The sequence below is a fragment of the Cupressus sempervirens genome, chromosome 10 (assembly GCF_028749045.1).
Source record: "Cupressus sempervirens isolate cs-2001-9-10 chromosome 10, ASM2874904v1, whole genome shotgun sequence".
Classification (NCBI taxonomy): domain Eukaryota; kingdom Viridiplantae; phylum Streptophyta; class Pinopsida; order Cupressales; family Cupressaceae; genus Cupressus; species Cupressus sempervirens.
The window spans coordinates 301,251,944-301,278,745 of record NC_143127.1 but is presented as its reverse complement, the minus strand read 5'-3'; the positions used below and the strand labels follow the sequence as shown (position 1 = coordinate 301,278,745).

Genomic DNA, 26,802 nt, shown 5'->3' with positions numbered 1-26,802 from the left:
AGTAAAATAATAATACATTACTGAAGCTCTTTTAACATATTTTGCCCATATTTTATTATTGACATGGAATTAATAGAGACATTTTGTAAAATAAATACAACCCCAAATCTATCGGCTATACACTTGCACCCTGTTTTGGTGCAAGCGCTAGTATACCCCCTCTTGGTCCATTCCAACGTTCTTGGAAAGCTCTGAGATTCTTGGCGAATGCGAATTTCATCAAAAACTAAAAGGAATTTTAAATAGTGGTAGTGAGCTCAGATGCAAAGATGAGCTCAATGCTACTTTCTAGATATAATTTTGACACTGTGGGAGAACACACTTCTTGGAGAAGTTCGCTATTTTTGAAAAGCACCAATTTTTTATAAAGTTTGAAATATTGAGAATTTAACGTTATTTTGGTGTTGTCAGAATTTGTATTTGGACTATTGTAATATTCTTTGCAACTTGGTGGCTGTGCTGAAGTATGATTCTTTTAATTATAGAGTAATGCGTATGGCTCAAAAATAAATTAAAGTAAATGTCACTTTATTATGACTATGGAAGTATGATTTTCAACTCTTTAGAAATTAGTAATAATTACTAGAGTTAATCCTGAATTATACTTTAATGTCGCACGTTTATGGTTTCACAATTAATTATAATATCAACTGTCTACTGTACAATGTACGTAAGAATTAATATCAACATCAATGCTACCAAGACTGGTAACACTACTTGAGTTAGTGATATCATTGGTTGAAATGTTGCCCAAACCTCTTCTTTGACATTTCTTCCTCCACAATTTCAGTGCGCTGTCGTAAGGGAAATTATTGACTTCATATCTGGATGTATACAACCTTAGACAATTTTCCAAGTTCTTGCTAGTCTATTTCTTACCTTTGACTTTAGGAACCCCAAAGCATTGAAAACTCTCTTATCCTCTACAGACCCCAATATCATGGTCAAGCATAATTCAACAAAGTTGAATAATTCTCATATTGAATCCCAAAACACTTTGCTCTAAACTAGCTTTCTCCAAAGTTCGGTTCCTAATCCTTCTTCTCTGGGGTTCCGCATAAGGTCATATTGTTCCTTCATTGTAATGGCAAAATGACGGGACTGCTCTCTCAAACGAGATTCATCTTAAACTCCATTTATAGTTACCCCATTGATCTATCAAAACCAATAACTTATCTCTAAAATCTTTAGGACTTCTGAAACTCCAATAATGGGGAAACACAGTACACATTAATTCAAGTAATTCGTGTCGAGGCAAGCTTTCTCTAATTTCTGAGGAAAGATTTTAAGAAATTTCCTTCACAGAATCCATTACAGACTTAACAATCTACTCAAACACTTTCTTTGTAACAATTAATTTTGGTTGTGTGGGTTTCTTTTCTTTTCTCGTGGACATGAGCCTTCCATAGTAGTGCATTTGTATCTCAACACCCCGTATATTGGCACATCCCCCTTTGCATCAATCTTTAAAAACTTTTAAGGATTATCCAAATCTGTGATTCTCATCCACCCTGAAAGTTTTTCATCCACAGAAAATGAATCTGGATCTCTACAGAGATTATTGAGGGCCGCGCATGTCATTTTATGCAACGTATTATATTCTGCAATATAAATAAATCTTTGTTGGATCTTCTTCATTATATTTCTCATTTCCTCTAGCATAGGGAGAATGACTGCTAACGTTAAGAGTGTCTCTACATTACTTAACCTTTCAAATAGCTCACCATATTTCCATTGACCACCTTGATCGTCGCGAGTTGACTCCATTGTACCAAGCAACAATGGATATTTAGAAAAAACTTGATGAGCTGGTCCATCTTGAGAGTACCATCTGGTATCACTATCCTTAAGAAGCTTTCTCCCATTAGTTAGTCCCTTGACAAACTGTTGAAATTCTTTGAATCGTTTAGGACTTCGACAAAAGTGCGTATAGATCTCATCGATTAAAACTTCAACATTGTATATTTCTAAAGAGTTGATGACAATTCCAAAAGCTAGATTCATTCTATGGGCCATGTAGTGAATGCGAAAAATATAAGGTGCAAGAAAATCTTGTAACTTTGTGACAAGAGCATTCTTGTGGCCTTACATTACTAAAGCTCCATCTGCTCCAACTCACACCAACCGTTGGGTAATCGTCATTTCATCTATACCTCCATATTCAATTAGAGAACTCTTCACTAGTCCAAATATGTTTTCCACTATTGAATTATCCATTATTTTAATAATAGCTAGTAGATTGGGTTGGCGGACAAAATTGTGTACAATATAGACATGCATGCATACCCAGAATGTATTGTCTATTGCTATTACCTCATCCAAAGATAATGCAATGAAATTTGACACTTTAATTTTTGCTTTGATATTTTCCTTTTCAACCTTAGTAAGACAACTTGCCCATTCCCATCCACTGTTTATTGACCAATGACTTCTCTGATAATAACGAACTTTCAAAAAGTGTAATAAACCACCCAATGGTGGGTAGTCTGTCATGGCACACCCTTTGCTCAACATATAGAAGAGAACACTTAACTGAAGAACTTTACCCATTTCTTCAACTTCCATTGGTTTTCCAAGAAGAGATTCAATGGAGCCTTTTACTTCAGTAGGCATCGGTTTGACGAAGGAAGTTAGTGAGAGCAAGAGATGATAGGAGCCAAAGGCCCCAAACAAGGAAGTTAGTGAGAGCAAGAGATGAGAGGAGCCAAAGGCCCCAAACAAGGATTTAAAACAAGTTTTCCTTACCAGTATTTGATGGCTATAGGAAAACTACAACTAGGGCATCGATACGAAAATTGTATACCTTTCTCACACTAAAAGCCATGTCTGAAACTGATGTGATCAAGTTTGCTACTATGCATTTGGATGGACCAACTTATGATTGGTGACACCATGGTTTAGTCTCTCAAGATCATGGCATGATTAATTCGTATGAGGAGTTTAGTAATAAATTGATAAGCAAGTTTGACAGGAAAGACATAGAAGTTTACTACAAGGAGTTAGCTCAACTCAAGCACAATGGAGCTTTGGATACTTATATTGATGAATTTCAACAAATATCTATCATGGTCCCAGATATGACATAAAATAGGAAGGTAATGTTGTTTGTGGAAGGTTTGAGTGAGAGGGTTAAGGGATTTGTCAAAGTGCTCAAACCAAGTACTTTACAAGATGCAATCAAAATGACACTTGATTTGGATAGCTCATTTTCAGCGGTTCAGCCTCCCAAAAAGCCTTTTAAGGGACCTATGACTAATCTGAAATTTTCATATTATAATAAGAGTAATCCACCTAAGACTGATATAGAGTCAAAAAATGAGCTAAGTAGGAATTTATGTTTTCCATGCAACGAACCTTGGTGACCGGATCATAGAGGCCTTGGGAAAGGCAAGCTTCATTATATTGAAGTAGTTTCAAATGATGGAAATGATGGTAACAAGTCTGATGACAATGATGAGCATAGTGTTCATGAATAACCTTAGTTGGAAAAAGTGTAGAAACAAATTTTAGATTAGTCACCTACAGTTGCTACTCCCTCAGGTGTTCCTACAGGTAGTCTCATCCTTCTTAAGGGAGTGGTTAAAGGGCAACAAATGGTTTGTTTTGTGGATACAAGGGCCACACATAACTTCATTACCACTTTTATAGCAACAAGAAGGAAGTTACAGGTGGATGTGGTTTCGCATTTTGATTTTAAGGTTGCTAGTGGAGATCTTAATTGTTTAGGGATGGTTTCTCAGCTTGAGGTCTAGCTGGGTAGTTATACTCTTACGACAAATTTCTATATGATTGAGTTAGGTGGGATTGATGCTATTTTTGGTGTGCGATGGCTTTAGACTCTTGGTAGATACACCATTGATCATGATCATAAATAGTTTGAGTTTATGAGAGGAGATCAATAAGTCATTCCTAGAGCTATGATTGATAGGGGTCCCATAATTGTTTCAGCTCATAGGATGGAATCCATTTTGAGACACGAGGATACAGAGCAAGCAGCGCATTATTTTATCTCCACTAAATCTGTTTCAAACTTAGGACAAGAACATCATATCGAGATTTAATCAATGTTAGACAAGCACAAAGCAGTCTTTGGTGATATCCCTCCTTGTATACCTCTTGACCGTGGATTTGAGCATGTGATAGAGCTAGAAGAGGGTGCGAAGCCAGTTGTTAGGACACCTTATTGTCACCCAGGACACTACAAGGAGGAGATAGAGAGGACTATTCAAGAGTTCTTTGACATGGGCCGCATAAGGCCGAGTTCTAGTCCCTTTGCTCCATTTGTAGTTTTGATCAAGAAAAACGATGGAACTCTACGGATGTGTATTGACTATAGAGCACTGACTAAGAGGACCATTAAGAACAGGTATCCCATACCCCATATTGATGAGTTTTTAGATGAATTGCATGAGGCTATCTACTTGTCTAAGATTGATCTTTGTTATGAGTACCATTAGATTAAGGTCCGTGAGGAGGATGTACATAAGATTGAATTCAAATCCCACTATGGCCACTACGAGTTTTTGGTGATGCCTTTTGGACTCAACAATGCACCTGCTACATTCTAGTCATGCATGAACCATATTTTTAATAAACAGTTGTGTAAGTTTGTTTTGGTGTTCTTTGACGACATTTTGATTTTTAGCGCGACATGGGAGGAAAATTTGCAGCATTTGGATGAGGTTTTAAGGATCATGGAGCAACTCTCACTATTGGCTAAATAATCCAAATGTGAGATTAGTTTGATAGAGATCTTGTACTTGGGACATGTGATTGATGCTAATGGGGTCAAAGTTCATCAAGAAAAGGTTCAGCCTACCTTAGATTGACCACCTCCAAAGGACGTATTAGACTTGAGGGGATTTTTGGTATTGTGTTCTTACTACAGGAGGTTTGTGAAGGGATTTTCATAGCTTGCAACACCATTTGCTGACCTTACAAAAGTGAGGGCTTTTATGTGGTCTAAAGATTTTGAGGTGATCTTTGATCAGGTCAAGAGGGTGATGAGCATGTGGCCAGTATTAGCACTACTAGATATCACTGGACCATTCATCTTGGAGTGTGATACCTCAGGTGATGGGATTGTTGCGGTACTTATGTAGGATAGACGCCCTATTGCATATGAGAGTAGGAAATTGAAAGATCATGAGAAGTTGTATTCCACCTATGATAATGAGATACTGGCTATCGTGCATGCTTTAGCTAAATTCAAATAGTATCTAGTGGATGGATGTTGTGTAGTGAGGATTGATCATAACAACTTGTGCTTTTTCTTGGCACAGAAAGAGCTGAATGAAAGACAACAAAAGTGGATCAGGAAGATCTATGCTTACGACTTTGATATTTAGTACATCAAGGGAAAGAACAAGATAGTTGTAGATGCATTATCTAGGAGACCGGTTAGTGCCTCTTGTACTACGTTAGAGATTTCAGCTGACTGGAAGTCTCAAATGTTAGTTGAGTACTCCAAAATCACCTTCGCTTTTGAGGTTATGGACGGGCAGGTTCAAGATGACAAGTACAGGGTGATCGATGATATTATTTATTACAAGAACATGATTTAATTGGTCATTGAATCCAAATTTAAGGAGTAGATTAAGCATGTCATTTATGACAACCCTACAACAAGCCACTCTAGGTACTTTAAGACCTACAAACAGATACAAAAGAGGTTCACTTGAAAGAGCCTTAAGAGCGAGTCTTCCATCATGTTAGAGAGTGTTTGTCTTGATAGCAAAACAAGTTAGAGCATTTGCACCCTGCTGGTTTATTGCATCTCCTACCGATTCCCGAGGACACGTGGGAAAGTATATCCATGGATTTCATCACAGGGCTTTCGAAAGTACAAGGTAAGGACAATATGTTTGTGGTGGTAGACAGATTGATGAAGTATGCAAATTTCTTTGCAGTGGTAGCTGATTGGACAACTTTATAGGTAGTAACATTATTTCTTCAGGGAGGTCGTCCAACTACATGGTCTAACCAAGACCATTGTTAGTGATAGGGACAGTATGTTCCTTAGCATGTTTTGGCAAGAAAATTTCAGGCTTACAGGGACTCAACAAATACTCAATACCAACTACCATACTTAGACGGACAATCAAATGGAGATAGTAAATAAGTGGATAGTAGGGTACCTCCATAATTACATTTCTGGAGAGCAACGGGCATGGGTTAGATGGTTGTATTTGGGCGAATACCACTACAATTCCAGTGATCATATGACCATTGGTATGGCACATTTTAGAGCACTTTATGGGTACAAAGCCTTCTCTTTTGTGGATCTAGCCTTAGCAGATAGCCGAGCACCATTGGCTATAGATTGGTTGCAGGAGAAGCAAGATATTCTATCCGCTCTTCAAAAAAATATGCAGAGTGCTTAGAATCAACAGAATATTTATGCTCATTGGCACCAGACTGAGAGAGTTTTTGAGGTTGGGGAGATGGTATTTCTATGACTTCAACCTTACAGGCAGAGTTCGTTGAAAAGAGTGGATCCAAGAATCTTATTTTCCACGAGTTTTCGAAGAGTTTCTTGCATAAGTCGTTGAGTGTCATTGATTTTGTCCTGATTCTTTGAAAGATCCCTCAATAGTGCCATGACTTCATCAGGAGTGGGTTTTGGTAAATTCGTCATTTTATCAACCGGGTGGGATCTCCTTTGTTTACGACTATAAACTTTAATTCACTATCCATAGGCTGGCAGGATCACTCGCACTAATACAATTGTAATATTCCCAATCACACATGATGCCTTTGTCACTACCTAGATCAATATGACAAAGTGAAGTAATGGACGACAAGACTGAGTGAGGGTGAAAATTGGCCTCTAGAAGTGTTTAGTCTTTATGACATGGATTGGCGTATGATCTTCAGTGCTGACCCGTATGGTGAGGAGCTGGCTATGTAGGCGTACGTTTAATATGAACCGTACAGTGTGTATCTTCTTGTAAGTGTACGATATAATAGCCATACGGTATAATATGTATGGTGTAAGTGCAATGAAGAGGGGCATACGGTTCAATGATGCATGTGGTACTCTGGTGGCATACTGTGGAAGCGAGTGAAGGTGTCGTACAGTAGTGGAAGGGTGTGCACAGAACTAGTTGTCTGTAATACAAATGTAGAGGTCGTATGGTAGCAGATATTAGATGTGCTCAAATGAACTTAGCTTTTGTTGCGAAGATTGGTGACCATATAGTGGATAGAGGCAATGTTTGCCGTACGGTGAGGTTGTATGGACTCTTCAGGTTTATTGCTTCGCTTGTGTATTTTGTCTTAGATGGTCGTACAGTGAATATATAAATTCGTATGATGTGTATGCGTGGCTACGCTATTCTTCTTTAATAGAATTGAATGTTAAGACCAATATAACTCCAAATAACATAAATATAGACAAGGGGGGTTTCAAATGTTAACGACTAGATTAGCCAATCAATACTGAACTATAAATATAGTTGCAGCTCCAATCATGAAATATATATATATAATAATTGGAGACAAAGATGACACTCTAGATGTACCGGACCTGAAGCAAAGTAGTACACAGACATAATAGGGTGAGGGTTGAATCCCACCGAAATTGAAAAAAGCCAAGTAGGGAAGATCGTCCACTTCCGAAATGGCGAACACTACTGAACTCAAATAGGAATTCGCAATACAAAGAAAATAATTCAAATCACATACCTAAACAACTCAACTTGTAACATGCTAATTTTTTATACTTCATTTAACTATTGATTAAATGAAATACCTTAGAATCTTAATCAAAAGATATGAGTGACAATTATATTAGTTATTCTACCCATTCACATGTAAGGGATAATACGAGTTAATTGTAGCTTACAATTCACATAACTAAAAGATAAACGAACATTTCAATTTCTAGGTTCACATGAACTTCAATTAAAACTACCATATCCATTGCATTTCCATGTAACTGAATCCTGATAATTACAATAAAGAAATAACAAAATTTAAATAAATGACTATATATATGTACATTAAATGAAATGCAGAAATATGAAATAAATACCTGAGAAAGATGTAGATAATGTCCTTGGGTTGTGCAAGTCTTGGCAATTGGAAGCGAGGAGAAGCATTGCTTTGGGCTTAACCTCCCAACTGTGGACCTTTAAGTATCCCCACACAATCTCTAACTAGAAAGGTCCTCCCTACCTTGGGAGTAGGCTCGGGATTCCACTGTCTTGTCACTGAGCATCCTAGTGTTAGAGTATCAGCTAGTAAATTGACGAGGCTGTGGACACCTTTCATCAACCTATCTTCTAACTGCTACCACTCTGACTTATAGTGATCACAACAAAATTCATGAAACTAATATACGTTGTTCAAGGATTTTGGATGGGGCATATTATAAGCCCGATCACCGGCCGCTTGACTTGACGACAAGAAAATATACAAAGGATTCCCATGAGTTGACTTATTTATTTAGATTTGAGTATTGTTACTGATTTATGTTTGCTTTTCTTTGCAGGGATATTCCCATTTACAACCCTCATCTCAACCATAGTGGTCCTCATGAATGAATTCTTGGGTGATTCCTTAAGTGATATTTGGTTTATGGAATATAAACATTGCCATCTTTTCATGCCCAAACGAACATTGACATCTTTTATGCCCAAACTGGCCTATGACATTACAAATGAGAATATACTTTCCTTTTGAATAATTCATTATCATACAGGTGCAACACTCATCTCAGAGGTATATTGACAATACCCCTGTATGAGTTGGCACTCTTTGATAGAGAACATTTGCACAATCATACTCGAAATGTTATCGTAGACACGATCTTTCATTATCAAGATGTCTCCTTATATTAGTTTGACAGAAAGAAAGAAAGACGTAGGCTGAAATCATTCCAACTTTGGACACAAGAAAATAAATAATGAAGCCTTCCTTAATAGGCAAATCAGGTAATTCATATGCATGGCTTTTGAAAAAAAAAGAGAATTAGATTGTAATGCATGACCTAAGAATGGTATAGTGCGATTTGGAGAATGCAAATAATTGGTGTTGAGTATGCTGACTCTCCTGTGCAGGTGCGATCTTGTGTCTATGTCTAGTATAGGGATGCTGGGTAACTTAGCCAATGCTCGGCTTTCCTAGAACAATCGTTGTATATGATCATATATTAGCTTGGAAAGAGCAGAAGCTATGGCGAGTAAAAATGATTCAGGAAAGGAAAAAAAATAATGCTTGGAAGTGTCGACCGAAATGGTAAGAGGCAATATTAATAAATCCATCTCTGAGGTGAGCAAAGATATGTAAAAAAGACTCCCGTGTGCAACGTTTACTTTACTGACGCATATTCGCCAATAGGTGAATTTTGCTCATTGACTATTGGTTTGGCGAATTTTTTCCACATGGTATGTTGTGTCGCCCTAAGTTTACCAAGAACGGGTCACACTCCGGGGTCCATCACCATAGGATTTATGCCATCGGCTCTCCTTTTGACGCGATATAGGCAATCAAAAATATTAGTTGCATATGAAAAATTAAACAAATTTGCCTATGATTTCCGAAGGAGAACTTTTTCGACATCCTCAATTCGCCCTTGGTTTAAAAAAATGTTTTAGCAAAGGAACAACATTGGCTCCACAAGTATGTGCACGTGCGTCACACACTAATTCCATTTCGCCAAGTATATTATGCACGGCCATATATTGGACGAACCATATTTGCCTTGGAAATTCCATAAGACTTGTTTTTATTACGCGGGCTTCGCCAAATATTTTGTATACGCTATAATATTCTTGCAGAATTTGCCAAAAAAGAGTGGTATAAATACATTCATAGATCAATAGGTTGTCTCAATTCCAATCGATAGCGAAGTCTCAATTTCTCAAACTGCTAAGATCATTGCCAAGCGAGTCCTGAGTGCAATGACCAAAATTAAAGCAAAGGTGAGTAATTCAGATTCCTATATGTCTTTATTGTGTAATCTTAGTTTGTTGTTATTTAGTAGGTACAAGTTAGACTATTAGTGGTCAGTAATCACTTGGGACCAGTGAGCAATACCACTTCGTCATGTAGTAACTAGGGAGACCTAGGAGATGTATATTTAATAGTGTAGGTCGTACAACGAATGAATACTATTTAGATAAATATATGCAATAGTCGACTACCACTTTTTGAATAACTTGAATACTTTGGCAGCCTATATTTGTTTGGGGATGTCGAACGTGAACAAGGGTAAGAGTCCTACATGTGGTGGAAGCCAAGAAAGGCCAACCAAATGCACTCGCAAAATCTTGTCATCATATTTAAGTGGTCAAAATTAGGAAGCTACAACATTACAAGTACATTTACAAGATTCTCAACCACTACCAGTACCATTGACACATAGTGAAGAAGTTGGCGAATTTGATATCTTTGATCACGATGAACTTGAAGAAGATCTTTAGTTAAATACCCAGTGTAGCCAAAATCTTCAGGTTAACACCCAGAGTAACCATAATAATATAATCGACTTGGATGAGAATTCCAAAGATGGCGATGGTGCACGACTAGGAAAGGGAGAAAGCAAATACAATGCAAAAAATGATGCAAAATCCAAAAAAGATTGGAATTGGGATCTAACGACCAGAAATTTTCAAATAGAATGGTCCTCAAATCCATTCATTGAACCTGTGCGTAATTCAATAGAAGGTGAGTCTCCGGTAGAGTGTAGATGTACGATATGCACAAGGATAAATAAAAAGGAAAACAGGTTCCAGCTAAAAATTGACATCATAGAAGAGCATATGGGTAAAGTTTATGCGAAGAAAATCATGGATGGAGTGAAGAAATCAATGACAAGATGGAAAACCAAGGAGGAAACTCAACATGTTAAGAATACAAAAATCTTAGAATTTTAGGAGAAAATATAGACGAAGCGTACTGAAGTGAAAGACTCAATTTAATCTCTTCTTGGAAAAGGAATGGAAGTTGAAGAAATGGGTAAAGTTCTTCAGTTAAGTGTTGTCTTCTATATTTTGAGCAAAGGGTGTGCCATGACAAACTACCCATCATGGAGTGGTTTATTACACTTTCTGAAAGTTTGTTATTATCTAAGGAGTCACTGGTTAGTAAACAACATATGAGAATGGGCAAGTTGTTTTGGTAAGGTTGAAAAGGAAAATATCAAAGCAAAAATTAAAGAGTCAAATTTTATTGCATTATCCTTAGATGAGGTTGTTATCTCATGTCAAGATATATTGTCAATTTGTGTCAAAACACTTAATCATAGTGAAAGACAGTAGTAACCGAGTTACCAGTTTGCAGTGTTAACCAAGCTCATAAAGGAACCAAGTCATCAATGTTAACCTTGCAGAAAGTAAGCAGTGTCAATCAACTTGACAGTATCCGTCGAGCTCTAGTGAGAATCGAGTTAAGAAGAGTATTCTTGTTCCAATATAATGATCAAGCTGGCAGAGTAGTGTGAACCGAGTCAGCAGTGTCTACCGAATGATCAGCATGAACCAAGCATCCGGTAACATCCAAGTGCAAGAGTTAGCCAAGGTGATAGAGTTGCCCGAATATCTTTAGCATCGCTTGAGTAAGCCATTGGACTTGAGTTAAAACATTGAGCCGACTTGGTAATTGTTTTTGGAATTACTTATGTTGTAGCCGACCTATCAAGGAATTATTTGGATGGATATAAGTATGGAGTATTTTGTTCATCCAAAAATAAGATGTGTGAAATTGAAGAACATTAGCGAATATGGAAGAGCAGATTGTTTGAAGGCTACAAGCATTCCAAGGAAGGGAAGGGACTCATCTATCATAGTTAGGTGATCATTTTACTTCAAAGAATCTTCATCAACAATCAGAGTTGCACATTAGAGATCAATCCACTGATTCATCATAACAGGTGCATCAGTACCAAATCTTTTAACCCAATGGACCTAATAGTCCTTTGCAGAAACTCCTAACAGAGTACATACTTGATTGTATTGTAGAAATTCTTTCACAAGGTGGACCTAACAGTCCTTATTACTCTTTATCTGAGTAAGATCACCAGAAGTGATCATTTGTAAGCCTTAATAGGCGAACTTTATTAGTGTAGTAGTAAAGCATTGTGGGTGTCATCACCACCCCAGTTTTACCTTCTACTTGGAGGGTTTCTGGGTTACCAAATATTGTGTTATGGTGTTGTTACTTTACTGCTTTATGTTTCATGCATGCAAGTAGATTAAACAACTTAAGAAAATGGTTTAATTGAAGAAGTTGAAGTGGTTCTTGATTCACCCCCCCCACCCCCAGTCACCTAGTTTACATTACATTTCCAACAATTGGTATTAGAACAAGGTTCTCATATCAGAAAGTTTAGCAGCTTGAGAGCAAAGATCAGAGACAATGGAAGTGTACAAGCTAGAGAAAGCCATTGAGAATGAAAAGTTGGATCTACAATCTGGCCATGGAACAAATCAAGAAACTGAAGGAGCAACTATCTCAATCTTTGAAAAGAAGAAAAGAATTAGCAGAAAAGACGAACGAGAATCTCTACGTAGAAGAAAGAATTGAAGATATTTGCAAAGAAAGAAGTTCAAATGAAGTAGATGCAGCTATAGAAGATCTACTTGGAAGGAACCTTATTCTTCAAGAAGTCAAAAAATTGAAAAGAGAATAGGAGATTCATTAAGTCAGGATATGTGAAGTCATGGAACAGAATAACCAAGCTGAAAATGACAAAAATATGGCTGAAGAAGATAGAAGACTACTCAACACCAGGTTTGTAGAAAAAGACAATGAAATTCACCAGCTTTCACTACATTAGGTAGATATGGCAAATCAATTGAAAAAATACAAATTAAGAAGTCATCAATCTAAGGACAGAAAATGAAAGACTCAAGAATGATCATAGAGTAGAAAGAGAAACCAATGAAAGAATGATGAGATCACAAGCAAGCATGGATCAATTAGCTGAAATATCTAAGAATAGACATAAAGGGAAAGCAAGATTGGGCTACACTGAACGACAAGAGTCATCACAACAAGGAGCTCAAAACAATAAAAGACGTACATGCAATCATTGTGGAAAAATAGTGCATACTTAAAATAAATGTTGGAGTAATGGAAAGTCAAGATTTAATGGCAAATACTACAGTTGTAACAAACATGGACATACGACAAGTGAATGCACAGAGAAAACTAAGTTTGAAGGAAAATGTTTCACATGCAACAAACAAGGCCATAAATCTTCAGAGTGCAGAACCAGGAATTGGAATCCTACTGAACAACTTGCTAAAGTAATCTTTGGTTGGGATTACAACACTTGGTGCAGATGTTATCTATGTAGAGAGTTTGGACACATTGGAGCTAATTGCATGAAGCACTTGAGAAAAAGAAATCCTGCCAAAAGATGTTATGTGTGCAAAGAACTTGGTCACCTAGCAAAGAATTGCATAAATAGAGGTAAAGTTGAAGATGAAAAGAAATCAAAGGTTGACAAGATCCGAACTCAAATGAAGCAGCAATGGGTGAAGTAATCTCTAGAGAATTCAAGGGAAATCAGTGAGGTTATTGATACCCAAGATAATGGATTAGGCAATTCAATTATCTCTGCTTGAATAAGAAAGGAGACCACTGGAGCTATGATAAAACTCATATTCTACATCAGCTCCAGTTATCCAAGCAAGATAGTCCAAATCTACATATCAGATGCACTTGGACAGAAGTAAAGTCTCAGACTTGTCCGAGCTGTTAGGCCTAACCGAGTCGCTCCTTAGACCCAACTGAGCATGGGTAGACTCGATCGAGTCATTGACTGAACCAAGCATGGTTGGTTAGTGATAGCCGAGCATTCAAGGGTTGAAGACCAAACCGAGCTTCTTCTACCTACCTAGATACAAAGCATTTAATGAAGACCTAAAATCGAAAAATTGATAAAAAGGAGAAATTGCAGTTTCATTTTCACATCGAATTCAGAGGTTTCAAAAGAGTGCAACATTCCTTGAGCCCCCAAAGTGATTTGGCGCAAGTTTGTTGAAGGAAATTCTTAGGCGAAGACAACAGCTTCAAGACCTTCATCAACCGAGCATCATGAAAGCATCCTCCAGTTCAAAGGTCAAGAAGGGTGCATAAATGTTAGTAAAAAGTTCGGATTGCTTTCCTCCAAAATTCCAATTTTATCCAACAATTGTTGAGGAAAAGGATTCTCAAGGAGCTCACTCATCAATCCCTCCAAAGGTACTTCTCATTCGCGACATTAGGTCATTTTATCATTGCTCTATTCAAGAACTAGGGAATTTTGAGCTAGATCAGGCATATGGTGCATTTTGCGATAATGATGTGTTGAATCTAGAGCACAAACATCTGGAGGTCAAAGGTTTGACCCACATCCATCCACATGCCAAGGAACTTTCGAATCAAATGGATCAGGTTTATACTAAGCCGAGTCCACGATATGTCATTTTGGCTGGAACAGACCAATCCCATCATGAAGGAGATGATTCATAGGATAACAGGGTATCCAATGACAAAGAAATCTAAGGCTACTAAAAGTCTAGGTCGGGTGGAATTGACAAAGCTGACCCTAGTTGAATGGGGTGGCAGAGGCATGAAGCTGAACAATGTGACTGACATGGAAATCGAGTTTGGCATCCATGTCATTGCACACAAAATCTACAATTCAAGCCGTGCAAAGAGCGTACCATGTGAGGCAGTAGACCTGGCATACAAGTTTGTCAAGAAGAATCTATCCTTCGACCTTGCCGAGCTTCAATGCACCTAGCTGAGCAAGAAGATGGAGAGTATTCAAGCTTCCAAGAATAATTCATGCGAGTTCAGTTCACTGCAAGTCTGTTTGTTCTTTTATGTTTAGAAATTCTTTCCTTCAAAAGGAAATGTTTTTTGGAGAAAGGACACCCAAGTATTGTATTAGATTAATGAATTCATAAGTGAGATGGGTGAGAACTTTGAAAGCATCATGGATGCATACTTTGATAACTTCAAGGAAAGGATGTAGAGTAGGCTTAGGATCCCTAAGCAGTTGGTAGACGATTATGAGCAAGATATATGCTTCCTGGTTAACTGTGACAGAGTTCATATACAAGCAATCAGACCTAGGATTGCATGGGTAAAACTTTTGGCATATGAGGTAAATATTGATGATAGAAGAGACATTGTTGAGGCACTCATCAATGAGCATATGGACCCCAAGGCTACATATTTTGGAACATATGAGGAAGCCAAGACAAGAATCTCACTTGAGATTCAAATTCCTCAAATTCTGGAGAGAGGAAAGAAGAGGTTGGAAAACATAGGAAAGAAACTTGCCAAATCATGTTCACCTCTTGAACTCACTGAAGGAAAGGGTGATGATATAGAAGAGGAAGATGAAGAAGAAGATGCAAGTGAAGATGAAGTAGAAGAAGAGGCAGAGGAACCTCCTAAGAAGAAGGTGAAGACCCCAACAAATCCTCCACCTAAGAGAACATCAAGGTCTACTTTTGTGCTTACTGCCACCAAGCCAAGGAGGCAGAGAAAGAAACTGAAGCTTGATGATGATGATGATGAAGACAATACTCCTATCATCTTGCTAGAGGCCACTACCTACCTTTGAACAGAGATTGAAGATATTAAAAGAAAGCAGTGGAATGACAGATTTCAAAGATCTGAAATATGAAACAAGAGGCAAGGATGAGCAGAAGCAGATTGAAGATGCAATGGTTGAGAAGATGGCAAAATGGAAATATGAACTTTTTCAACTTAGAGGGCAAGCCCTTGAAGCCCTACTGAAGGTTGTCTATCACCATTGGGCTAATGCCGTGAAAACTAAAAAAGACATAAGAGAGAAAACCTTAAGAAAATTGATGCCTAATCTCTTTGACAAAGAAATCAAGGAGGCAATGGCTAATAATGAAGGTAACCATACACCTAGATTTAAAGCTTTCCAAATTTTGTCCAAGAGGATAGAAGATGTTGTTTAGTCCACAACAAATATGTGGAAAATAATTTTTGATATCAAGGAAGAAGGAGAACTTCTAGAGATTCATACAATTGAGGATTTTGATGCTAAGAAGATTGCTGCAGAGGTCATGGCATCACTTCCCTCCACTCCACCTAAGGCAACATTTGAGCAACAATCAATTGAGTTGAGCACAGTTCAAACAAGCAGTGAAGTGAAGATTGTCATACCTTCATCAACCTCTCTGCCAAAGGTAGCTGAACAACAGGCTCCCACAGTCTCGACCGAGCTATACAACATTAGAATGACTCGGTTGACAAAGGTAAAGAAATCATTCCTTCCTCAATAGTCTAGAGCAAAGGAAAAAAGAAGACTATTGATGACATAGATTTAGATGAGGAGATTGTGATCCCAAATTGAGACCAGTCCAATCTATCTGCTGAACGAATGGATATTTTGGGAGAATTGTGGAAGAAAAGAGCCAAGCAACAGATGCTAAGGGCTGAAAGAGATATAAGTAAAGTTTTTGAAGACATCAAAGAAATATTTGTGGATGCTCTATCTATAGAGGTAAATGATAAAGTCCCTATCATTGATCAATGAATTGATAGTGTTCATAAGTTCAATGAGGACACTAATGGGCAAGATAAACTCCTTATGAAAGCTAAAAGGAAGTTTGAGAACAAAGTGCTAGAAAATGTAGCACAGAAGATAGCAATCGATCAAGTAGAAGTATCTACTTTAATTTCTGCATTAGAAATTGTTGTAAACAATATTGTATCTTTATTTGTAAAGTGAAGTGATTCCACTAACTTTACCAAGGAAATAAAAGAGAAACTGACCAAAATTGACATGGACTTGAAGGATAGTGCAAATTAGTTGTCACTCAATCTAAGCTCTGGTTCCATTCATTTTGCAAAAACCATATTTTTGATAGATATTCAGGCATAATTGCTAAGGTAAGAGGCCAAAATAAGAGCAACATTGATTAATATACAAAGTATGATACTAACCCACATGGACACGATGCAGAAGAGAATGGATGATGCAAGCACATTGGTCAAAGACATACATCTATCAGTTGCAGATCGCATGCTTGAGTTATCAGCAAAGCTTCAGATTGATCTACACATCTTGAAAGTGCTACAAGATAACTGGGACAAGACTTTTTTTGTAATCTTAAAGGTACACCGTGATTTTCTTTCTCATTTTGGTATAACCTTGTAAATATTTTGGCATTTGTAACAAAAACAAGGGGGAAAGGTGGTGTACAAAGGGGGAAAGGATATAGAGAAAGTATATGTACATACTTATACACATGAAGGTGACAATATGTACAGTATGAAAGATATGTAAAAAAAAAAAAAAGAAACAGAAATACAAAAACAATTTAGAAAAATCAAAAACAGAGTTTTCAGTTCAAATCGAGTTGCAGAGTCATCAATGCAAAATGAGCTACAGAACAGAGCATATTCTAAGTGGGACTTTGACTGAAGAAGTTTTTCAGATCTTATGCATGATAAGTGTTTTTGTCACTAATGCCAAAGGGGGAGATTGTTAATCTCATGTCAAGATATATTGTCAATTAGTTCCAAAACACTTAGTCATAATGAAAGACAGTAGTAACCGAATTACCAATTTGCAGTGTTAACCGAGCTCATAAATGAACCAAGTCATCAATGTTAGCCTTGTAGAAAGTAAGTAGTGTCAAACGAGTTGATAGTTCCCACCGAGCTACAGTGTCAATCGAGTTGACAGTATCCATCGAGCTCCAATGAGAACCAAGTTAAGCAGATTATTCTTGTTCCAATATAATGATCAAGCTAGCAAAGCAACGTGAACCGAGTCAACAGTGTCTATCGAGTGATCAACATGAACCGAGCATCCATTATCAATCGAGTGCTAGAGTTAGCCAAGGTGACAGTGTTGCTTGAGTATCTTTAGCATCACCCGAGTAAGCCATTGGACCTGAGTTACAACATTGAGCTGACTTGGTAATTGTTTTTGGAATTAGTTATGTTGTAATCGACCTATGAAATAATTACTTGGATGGATATAAATATGAAGTATATTGTTTATCCAAAAATAAGATGTATGAAATTGAAGAGCATTAGCGAATATGGAAGAGAAGATTGTTTGATGGCTACAAGCATTCCAAGGAAGGGAAGAGACTCATCTATCACAGTCAGGTGACTAGTTTACTTCAAAGAATCTTCATCAGCAATCAGAGTTGCACATTAGAGATCAATCCGTTGATTCATCGTAACAAATGCATTAGTCCCAAATCCTTTAACCCGGTGGACCAAATAGTCCTTTGCATAAACTCTTAAAAGAGTACATACTTGATTGTATTGTACAAATCCTTTCATAAGGTGGACCTAACAGTCCTTATTACTCTTAACCGAATAAGATCACCAGAACTGATCATTTGTAAGTCTTAACAAGGGGACTTTATTATTGCAGTAGTGAAACATTGTGGGTGTCATCCCCACCCTAGTTTTACCTTCTACTTGGATGGTTTTTGGATTACCAAATATTGTGTTATGGTGTTGTTACTTTACTGCTTTATGTTTCATGCATGCAAGTAGATTAGACAACTTAACAAAGTGGTTTAATTGAAGAGGTTTAAGTGGTTCCTCATTCACCCCCCTCCCCCTCTCAGTCACCTAGTTTGCATTACATTTCCAACAGAGATGACAATAATAGACAATACTTCCTGGATATGCATGCATGCTTATACTGTACACAAGTTTGTCCGCCAACTCAATCTACTAACTGTTGTTAAAATGAAGGATAATTCAACAACGGAAAACATATTTGAAATAGTAAAGAGTTCTTTAATTGAATATGGAGGTATAGATGAATTGATGATTGCCCAAAAGTTGGTGTGTTGGAGCAAATGAAGCTTAAATAATGCAAGGCTACAAGAATGGTCTTGTCACAAACTTAAAAGATTTTCTTGCAACTTACATTGTTGGCATTCACTGCGTGGCCCACAAAAATGAATCTAGTTTTTGGAATTGTCAGCAACTCTTTAAAAATACACAAAGTTGAAGTTTTAATATAAGAGATCTATCAATACTTTTGTCGAAGTCCTAAATAATTCAGGGAATTTCAACAGTTTGCCGAGGGACTAACTAATGGGAGAAAGCTTCTAAAGGATGATGATACTAGATGGATCTCTTTGGATGGACCAACTCACCGAGTTTTTTTCTGAATATCCTTCGTTGCTTGGTACAATGGAGTCAACTCATGATGATTAGGGTGGTCAATGGAAATATGGGGAGCTACTTGAAAGGTTAAGTAATGTAGAGACACTCTTAATGTTAGCAACCATTCTCCCCATCTTAGACGAAATGAGACATATAATGAAGAAGATCCAACAAAGATTTTGTAATGTCCCTACTATTTGGGGATAATGATAATCTACAAAATAAATGTTAGAATTAAAATAATAACAAATCTAGACATTATTCTACACTCTATCTCAAAACTCCATCCTTAAGGACGTCTATAGATCAGGTGTTCTCACCCTTACTTATTTGACCGTCTTTTAAAGTGCATCCCCTAAGGTTCACATATGCATATGTTGACATCATCAAAATATTCTTACCATTATACTCTTTTAGGCATATTGGTCAGATGGAGATGATTCTCATATACCAATATTATAAAAGGTTGAATCCATTTAAGTAGTCTTTGGCCAAATGGGCATTACACCCATCTCTGATAGCAACACTATGTATCCATATCTTTGATGGCAGCCAAATGTGTATTTATACCCATCTTTGATACTGGCACCAAGAGTTTGTAATCTACTTCAATGTGTCAGCCAAACATGAAATTATACCCATCTCTGATATTGAAACATCCATATCTTTCGTGTTAGCCAAATTGAGCAATATACCCATCTTTGATATTGACACTAAGATTTGATATTTCATCCTTATTATGTTAGCCAAATGAAAATTCCTCCCATCTCTGATACTGACACTATTATTTTGAAATCTCCCGTTTACAAAAAAATGTATTTATTCTTAGAAAATATTCAATTGTTTTTAACAAATAAATATATTATCCTTTTAACACTTTAAATGTATAAATTCATATATAATACAAAAACAAATTATATATATATATATATAGTTTTGATTTTAAACCGTTAAAAATAAATTAAATATAATACTCACAATACATATTTAATTATAAAATAAAACTAATCCGTATAATATTTTCAGTACATATTAAACTTAAAAGAACATAATTTAATTACTAAATGAATCTATACCTTTTTCTTACCTTAAAGCATCTTCACCTGGCTCCCTTTTTAGCTCTTTTTGTATGCGAAGTTTATTGTCCTATTATTGCTGACTTGGCCTACCTTTTTATAACCTCACATCATATCTATTTTATTTTTACCCTTATATCCCCTACGGTGCCCTCTTATTTCTCCCATTCTAATATTTACAAACCTTGGCAGTAAGGGAACCAACATGACATATCAGAGTCACGTCCTTTATTTTAGCTTTATTGATAAGTTATGTTTATATAGGAGTGTATTTAATATGATAAGTGAGTGATGGTTTTTTTAATCTATTTGGGGATTAGATTATTTATTTAGTGATTAATTATAAATTTATGTTGAATTTCATTGGTAAGTATTTATTAATTATATGTTGTATATTTAATATTTATATTTATTGATTGATTCTATCAATTAGTCATTCTGTTAATGTGATCTTTAATCAATTATGATTTGGGGTAATCATGATTTAATGTTAGAATTTATTATTAGAGGCATAGTTCCAAAAATCGCCATGAAATCGCGATAAGATTCATGGATCCCGATTTTTTTGGAATCGGAAATCGCTAGTGGCAATTTTTTCTTGTGAATCGCCTGAATCGCCAAAATCGGCGATTCATGGCAAAAATTGCCAAAATCGCCATTGTGAATCTCCAGAAATCGGCCGCGGCAGCAAGGATAGAAAGTTCAATTTAAAAAAAAAAACACATGTTTTATTTGCTTTCTAAGTTGACTTTCCTCTTTGTTATAACCCTAAAGAGCCTTCTATTTGCTTAGTATGAGTAGAAGAGAGGAAGAGTGAGAGAGAAGAAGAGAAAAGAGAATCCATAGGTTTCCAACCGGCAAGAAGGAAGAGCACCAAAGAGATTAGAAGTCCATTTGGGGAGGCCATAAATTGCATTGGGAGCATTAAGGAGTCAATATCAACACTCCTCAACTCATTTGCAAGAGGTAAGTGTTGGTTTTTTTTTTTGCATGTTAGTGTAGTATGCATTTTTTGTTAAATTTTTTTAGTGTTCATTTGCAAATCTTGAATGTTTTTTATTTTTACTAAATTGCAAACTAGGGTTTGTTGTTTTGTAGTTTTTGTTTATTAGTTGCAAACTTTGATTTTTTACATGAATTTTTTTATTGCAGGAGCCCTTTGCTTTCATTTTCCAATTTCCACAATGGGTAAAAAAGATAAATGCTGGAAATATAATGAAGAGTTTCCTGGGAGAACCAAATATCAAACAAAATGTATATTTTGCAAAGAAAAAATAAATTCGGGAGGTATCTATAGATTGAAATATCACATTGCTGGCATACCTGGCCATGATGTCACAGTTTGCACTCAACAAACCTCTGAGGCAAAACGCTCTTGTTTAGTGGCATTAGAAAAAATTGAACAAGACAAGTTGACTAAGAAAATGCAACTTGAAGAGTTAAGAGGTATTGGCTCCCGTGCTCCCACATCTGCAACCGCATCTACATCTGCAAGTGCATCTGCATCAGCTTCCGCATCCGTAGGTTGTGTTGGAGAGGGTTCTTCTAAGCCTCCTTTTCATCCTAGTGCTAGTGCTCATGTGAGTGTTAGTGGTAGTCGGTCTCATACTGAGACAGAGTCCAACACCAACCTATTGCGGCCTAGAGTGCGGAAAAGCAGAATGGATAGTTACTTTGTGCCCCGCACTACTCCTGGCTCCCAACCCACGCTTGAGGGCATGGGTTTGAACAAGGAGATTCATGATGCTGCCAGAAAAGAGATTTGCAAATTCTGGTACTTATGCAACATTCCATTTATTGCAGCCAGGTAATTGATTCTTTTTTCTTTGTTATCTTCAAAGTTAAAGTTAAAAGTAAAAGTAAAACTTTAATTATATCTACTTGTTTTATGATTTTAGTTTTTGACATCTAAGTTTCTAATCAATATCATTATCTATTTGTGACAGGACTCCTTATTGGCAGAACATGATAGATGTAGTTACCATTTGTGGTCCGGGGTTTAAAGCCCCAACTGAGGCTGAGTTGAGTGGATACCTCCTGGAGGAAATGGTTGAGGATATGAGGCATGAGCTTGAGGACAACCGAAAGGAGTGGATCGAAAAGGGTTGCACCATCATGACTGATGGTTGGACAGATAGGAGGGGAAGAACACTCCTCAATTTTCTTGTATCCTGTGGAGGTGATTGATCATTCTACTTTCCTACATACATAATTTTGAATTGTGATTGACTATTTCAAATTTTGATTTGTTGATTGCTAATAGTAGTTATAATTCGTAGTTTTGTTACTTGTAGAATATACCATGTTCCTCAAATCCATTGATGCTTCTGCTCATGTAAAAAATGCCACATACTTATGCGAGGTTATTGAGGAAGTTATAGCAAAGGTGGGGGAACAACATGTGGTGCAAGTGGTGACGGATAATGCATCAAGTTATGTTGTTGCAGGTAAACTTTTAACTTTTTAAGTTTTGAAAATAAATTTATTTGAATTTTGAACTTTTTCTAATTCTAACTTTGAATTTCTAAGTTTCCTAAGTTCTAACATGTTTGAAATTTGAATTTCTAATTATCTTAAAATTGTTGTAGGCAAACTTTTGATGGAGAGGCACCCCACCATATTTTGGTCCCCTTGTGTAGCACACTGCCTTGACCTCATGTTGGAGGAAATTGGCAAACTTGAGTGGGTCAAGTCATGTGTGGAAAGGGCAAAAAACATATGCAAGTTTATTTATAATCATTCATTTGTCCTTAGCACAATGAGGAAGTACACAGGAGACAGAGTTAGCTCGTCCAGGGATCACGAGGTTTGCCTCGAATTTCATCACCTTGCAGTCCTTGTTGACATCAAGGGATGATTTGAGGAGCATGTTTGTTGGGCGGGAGTGGATTTCATCTTCCTATGCTACGACCACTGCAGGGATAGATGTGGTGGATTGCATATTTGATGATGATGGTTTTTGGAAACCTGCTAGAGAAATCCTTAAGGTAATTTTATTGCAATTTAACATTTAATATTTTACAGTTTACTATGCTAATTGTTTAATGATTTAGTTTTACCTTAAGTTATATTATTGAATTATTCTATGTTTAAGTTTTGACTCAAATTTTTGTTTTACTTTATATGTCGGCCACTGAGCCTCTTGTATCTCTCCTACGAACTGCTGATGGGGAGAAGCCCTCCATGGGCTACATATATGAGGGCATGGATAGGGCCAAGGAGGCCATTAGAGCTTAGTATGCAGGAGTGTAGGAGAAGTATGCCTCTATTTGGGACATCATTGATAGGAGATGGCAGAATCAGCTCCACAGACCCTTCCATGCAGCAGCTTACTTTTTGAATTCGGCATTTCGTTTCCGTCCTGACTTCAAGGCGGATGAGGAGGTTCTCACCGGATTATATACAGTGATCCAGAGGTTGAGTACTAATGAGGATAGCAGTGTTGCAATTATTGAGCTTGATAAGTTCAATAATAAAGAAGGGCCACTTTTCTCTAGCAGGGTAGCCATAGATGCTCGGGAAACAATACAGCCAGGTAAAAATTAAATAATATATTCAATGTTCATGAATCTACATTCTAAACTTAAAGTTGATTATGTAATTTTAGAGTTAACTTGTAATTTGTAATTTGTAAATGAGACTAATTATTTTTATTTTCCCTTATTTCAGATAGATGGTGGCAAATGTTTGGGGCCACAACCCCAAAACTTCAAAAAATTGCCATTCGTATTCTGAGTCAGCCAAGCAGCGCTTCTGGATGTGAGCGCAGTTGGTCCATGTTCGAGCACATCCACTCGAAGAGGAGAAACAGGTTGACAGTGCAGAGGTTGAATGATCTTGTCTTCGTTCATTACAACCTCCGTCTTAGGATCAGACAGATTTTGGGCACTGACTCCTCTCCGATCATTCTGGAGGAGATTGATCCAGAATCAGAGTGGCTCACAGAGGTTGTAGATCCAGTCTTCACTGAGGAAGACCGTGCGTGGATTGACCAAGTGGATATAGAGGCTGAGGCAGCTAGAGCACGTTCTTCAGGCATTGGTAGACGCACACGTGCACGCACAAACACAGGCCCTAGCGACATTCATGAGCCCATCTTATATGCGGGAGATATGGCTCGACAGTCCTCTAGAACCTACATTAGACGCCTTGCTACTAGGCAGACTGGATACTCAGAGGCTGAGGCTGAGGCTGTAGCCGAGCTTGAGGATGATGTTGAGGATGATGATGACTATGAGCCTGAGGCTTGAGCTGGAGCCTTGTTTTTATATTTTGTTTACAGATATTGATACTGAATCATTGATAGACATATGTTTCAAACTTTCATGGATCTTCATCTTAGATTCTTACATAAATTTATGATTTGATGTCTTATGGATCATCTTACATACATTCTATGATTTAAATCATTATGATCATTTGATTTCTATTTACTTCAGCTAGCCTACAATTTACATTTTAATAACATAGTTACGTATGTGATGGATTTTATGTTCCATGTTTATGTATGTTAAGTTTTAACTTCTATTTGATGATGTTATAGTGTGCTTAAGTTATATTCAATAAAGGGTGCATGAAATAAGTTTTAAATTGTTAAAATCTTTAAATTTAAAGGGTTTTTTCAAATTTGCCGATTCATCGCCGATTCATTGCCGATTCACGATTCGATTCGGCCTTGCCGATTCCGATCCGATTCCGATTCACGTTTCTTTGATTAGAGGGGATATTACAGATTTTTGTATATTGCAGAATATAATACGTTGTGTTAAATGACATGCATTGCCCTCGATAATCTCTATAGAAATCCAAATTCATTTTCTATGGATGAAAAACTTTCAAGGTGGATGAGAATCACATATTTCGATAATCCTAATAACTTTTAAAGATTGATGCAAAGGGGGAGTTATGTGCCAATATATAGGGTGTTGAGATATCAATGCACTACTATGGAAGGCCTTTGTGCACAAGAAAAGGAAAGAAACCCACACAACCAAAATTAAATGTTACAAAGGAAGTATTTGAACAAATTGTTGAGTCCGTAATGGATTATGTGAAGAAAATTTCTTAGAAGCTTTCCTCAAAAATTAGAGAAAGATTGCCTCGACATGAATTACTTGAATCAATGTGTATTGTGTTTCCCCATTATTGGAGTTTTGAGAAGTCCTAAAGATTTTAGAGATAAGTTATCGATTTTGATAGATTGATTTCGTAAAACCAAAAAAATCAATGGGGTAATTGTAAATGGAGTTTTAGATGAGTCTTGTTTGAGAGAGTAGTCATGTCGTTTTGCAGATACAACAAAGGAACAATATGATCTTATGTGGAATCTTAGAGAAGAAGGATCGGTAACCAAACTTTGGAAAAATCTAGGTCAAAGCAAAGTGTTGTGGGATTCAATATAAAAATGTTTCAAGCTTGCTGAATTATGTTTGACCATGATATTGGGGTCTGTGGAGGATGAGAAAGTTTTCAGTGCTTTGGGGTTCCTAAATTCAAAGGAAAGAAATAAACTAGCCAAGAATTTGGAAAATTGCCTGAGGCTGTATACATCCAGATATGAAGTCAATAATTTTACAAAAGGGCACTGAAATTGTAGAGGAAGAAATGTCAAATAAGAGGTTTGGGCAACATTTGAAACAATGAGATCACTAACTTAGGTAGTGGTATTTGTAGCACTGATGTTGAAGCTAAGGATTAGGCAAGCGGAGGCCTGCAGACTAGAGAAAACATGGAGCATAATGAAGGACTGTTTGAACTTGATGGTGAGGAATCCAAAGATTCAAATGGTGAGATGTACTGGCAACTCTAACAGTTATGGTATGATGTGTCAACTCTAAATTTATTACTTATTAGTAATTACTACAGTCTTCATTATGGATTTTGGACACATCTATCATGCATAATAATTTTTATCATTTTTCGCCAAAAAATAAATAAATAATTTTTATCATTTTCTAAATGTCTAATGTCAAACAAACATGTATATTTTATGTTAGATGATGCCATCAATCATTCAATTGGTACCATTTATATTGTTTTTTATTTGCAGTTTTATGCATCATACCGATATGATACATTGTTATGGTACAATCCTTGATGATTTTTTTTCAAAATATAGCAATTCATATGATAAAATTCATATTCATTCTCATGACTTTATTTACACATGATAAATGATACAATTCAATAAATTCATACGAAAGTTAAATTTCAATACCTGATTTCATAATCATGAGTTAATAAGTATTAAGTTTACAACCATTAGATTTAGCAAATGACCCTGAATTCCCTTCTATAGAAATAAGGGAGCAACAACAACTTCAAGTCATTTTGCCTCATGGGAAGAGTCTTAGATTCTGTTCAACAAAATAGCATCTAAATTCTGCTATGTTTATCTTGTGCAAGGAACAAAGTTCAAATTTTACACTCGTATCAAACCATTAGAAATGGAAATAAAATGAACACTACAAAGATGATTAAAAACAGTTTCCAAGTTTCACATACTCTGATGGATGTCTTATGAGATGATTGAAGATTCAGTCATCATTTTTAGGATGTTGAGTTCTGCTTCGTTTGAAGTTTGAAGATTTGTTATGTTATA

General features: G+C 36.6%; 3 protein-coding genes across 18 annotated transcripts in view; all 3 read left to right on the top strand.

The window, feature by feature from the left end:
* The window catches only part of LOC149533827 (phosphatidylinositol 3-kinase, root isoform-like), a 246,894-nt gene that overhangs the window by 72,300 nt on the left and 147,792 nt on the right, over nt 1-26,802 (top strand). The gene's annotated exons all lie outside the window — the stretch shown is intronic.
* On the top strand, nt 21,008-23,188 carry LOC149533830 (uncharacterized). The gene is made up of 5 exons (XM_089804327.1): nt 21,008-21,167; nt 21,357-22,008; nt 22,148-22,380; nt 22,496-22,648; nt 22,790-23,188. Exons 2-5 carry the CDS (start codon nt 21,386-21,388, stop codon nt 23,056-23,058), a joined length of 1,278 nt encoding a protein of 425 aa, XP_089660453.1. The 5' UTR covers nt 21,008-21,167; nt 21,357-21,385; the 3' UTR covers nt 23,059-23,188.
* Nucleotides 23,398-24,573, top strand: LOC149533829 (uncharacterized). The gene is made up of 3 exons (XM_089803320.1): nt 23,398-23,403; nt 23,454-23,736; nt 23,871-24,573. The coding sequence occupies exons 1-3, from the start codon at nt 23,398-23,400 to the stop codon at nt 24,449-24,451; spliced, it is 870 nt and encodes a 289-aa protein (XP_089659446.1). The 3' UTR covers nt 24,452-24,573.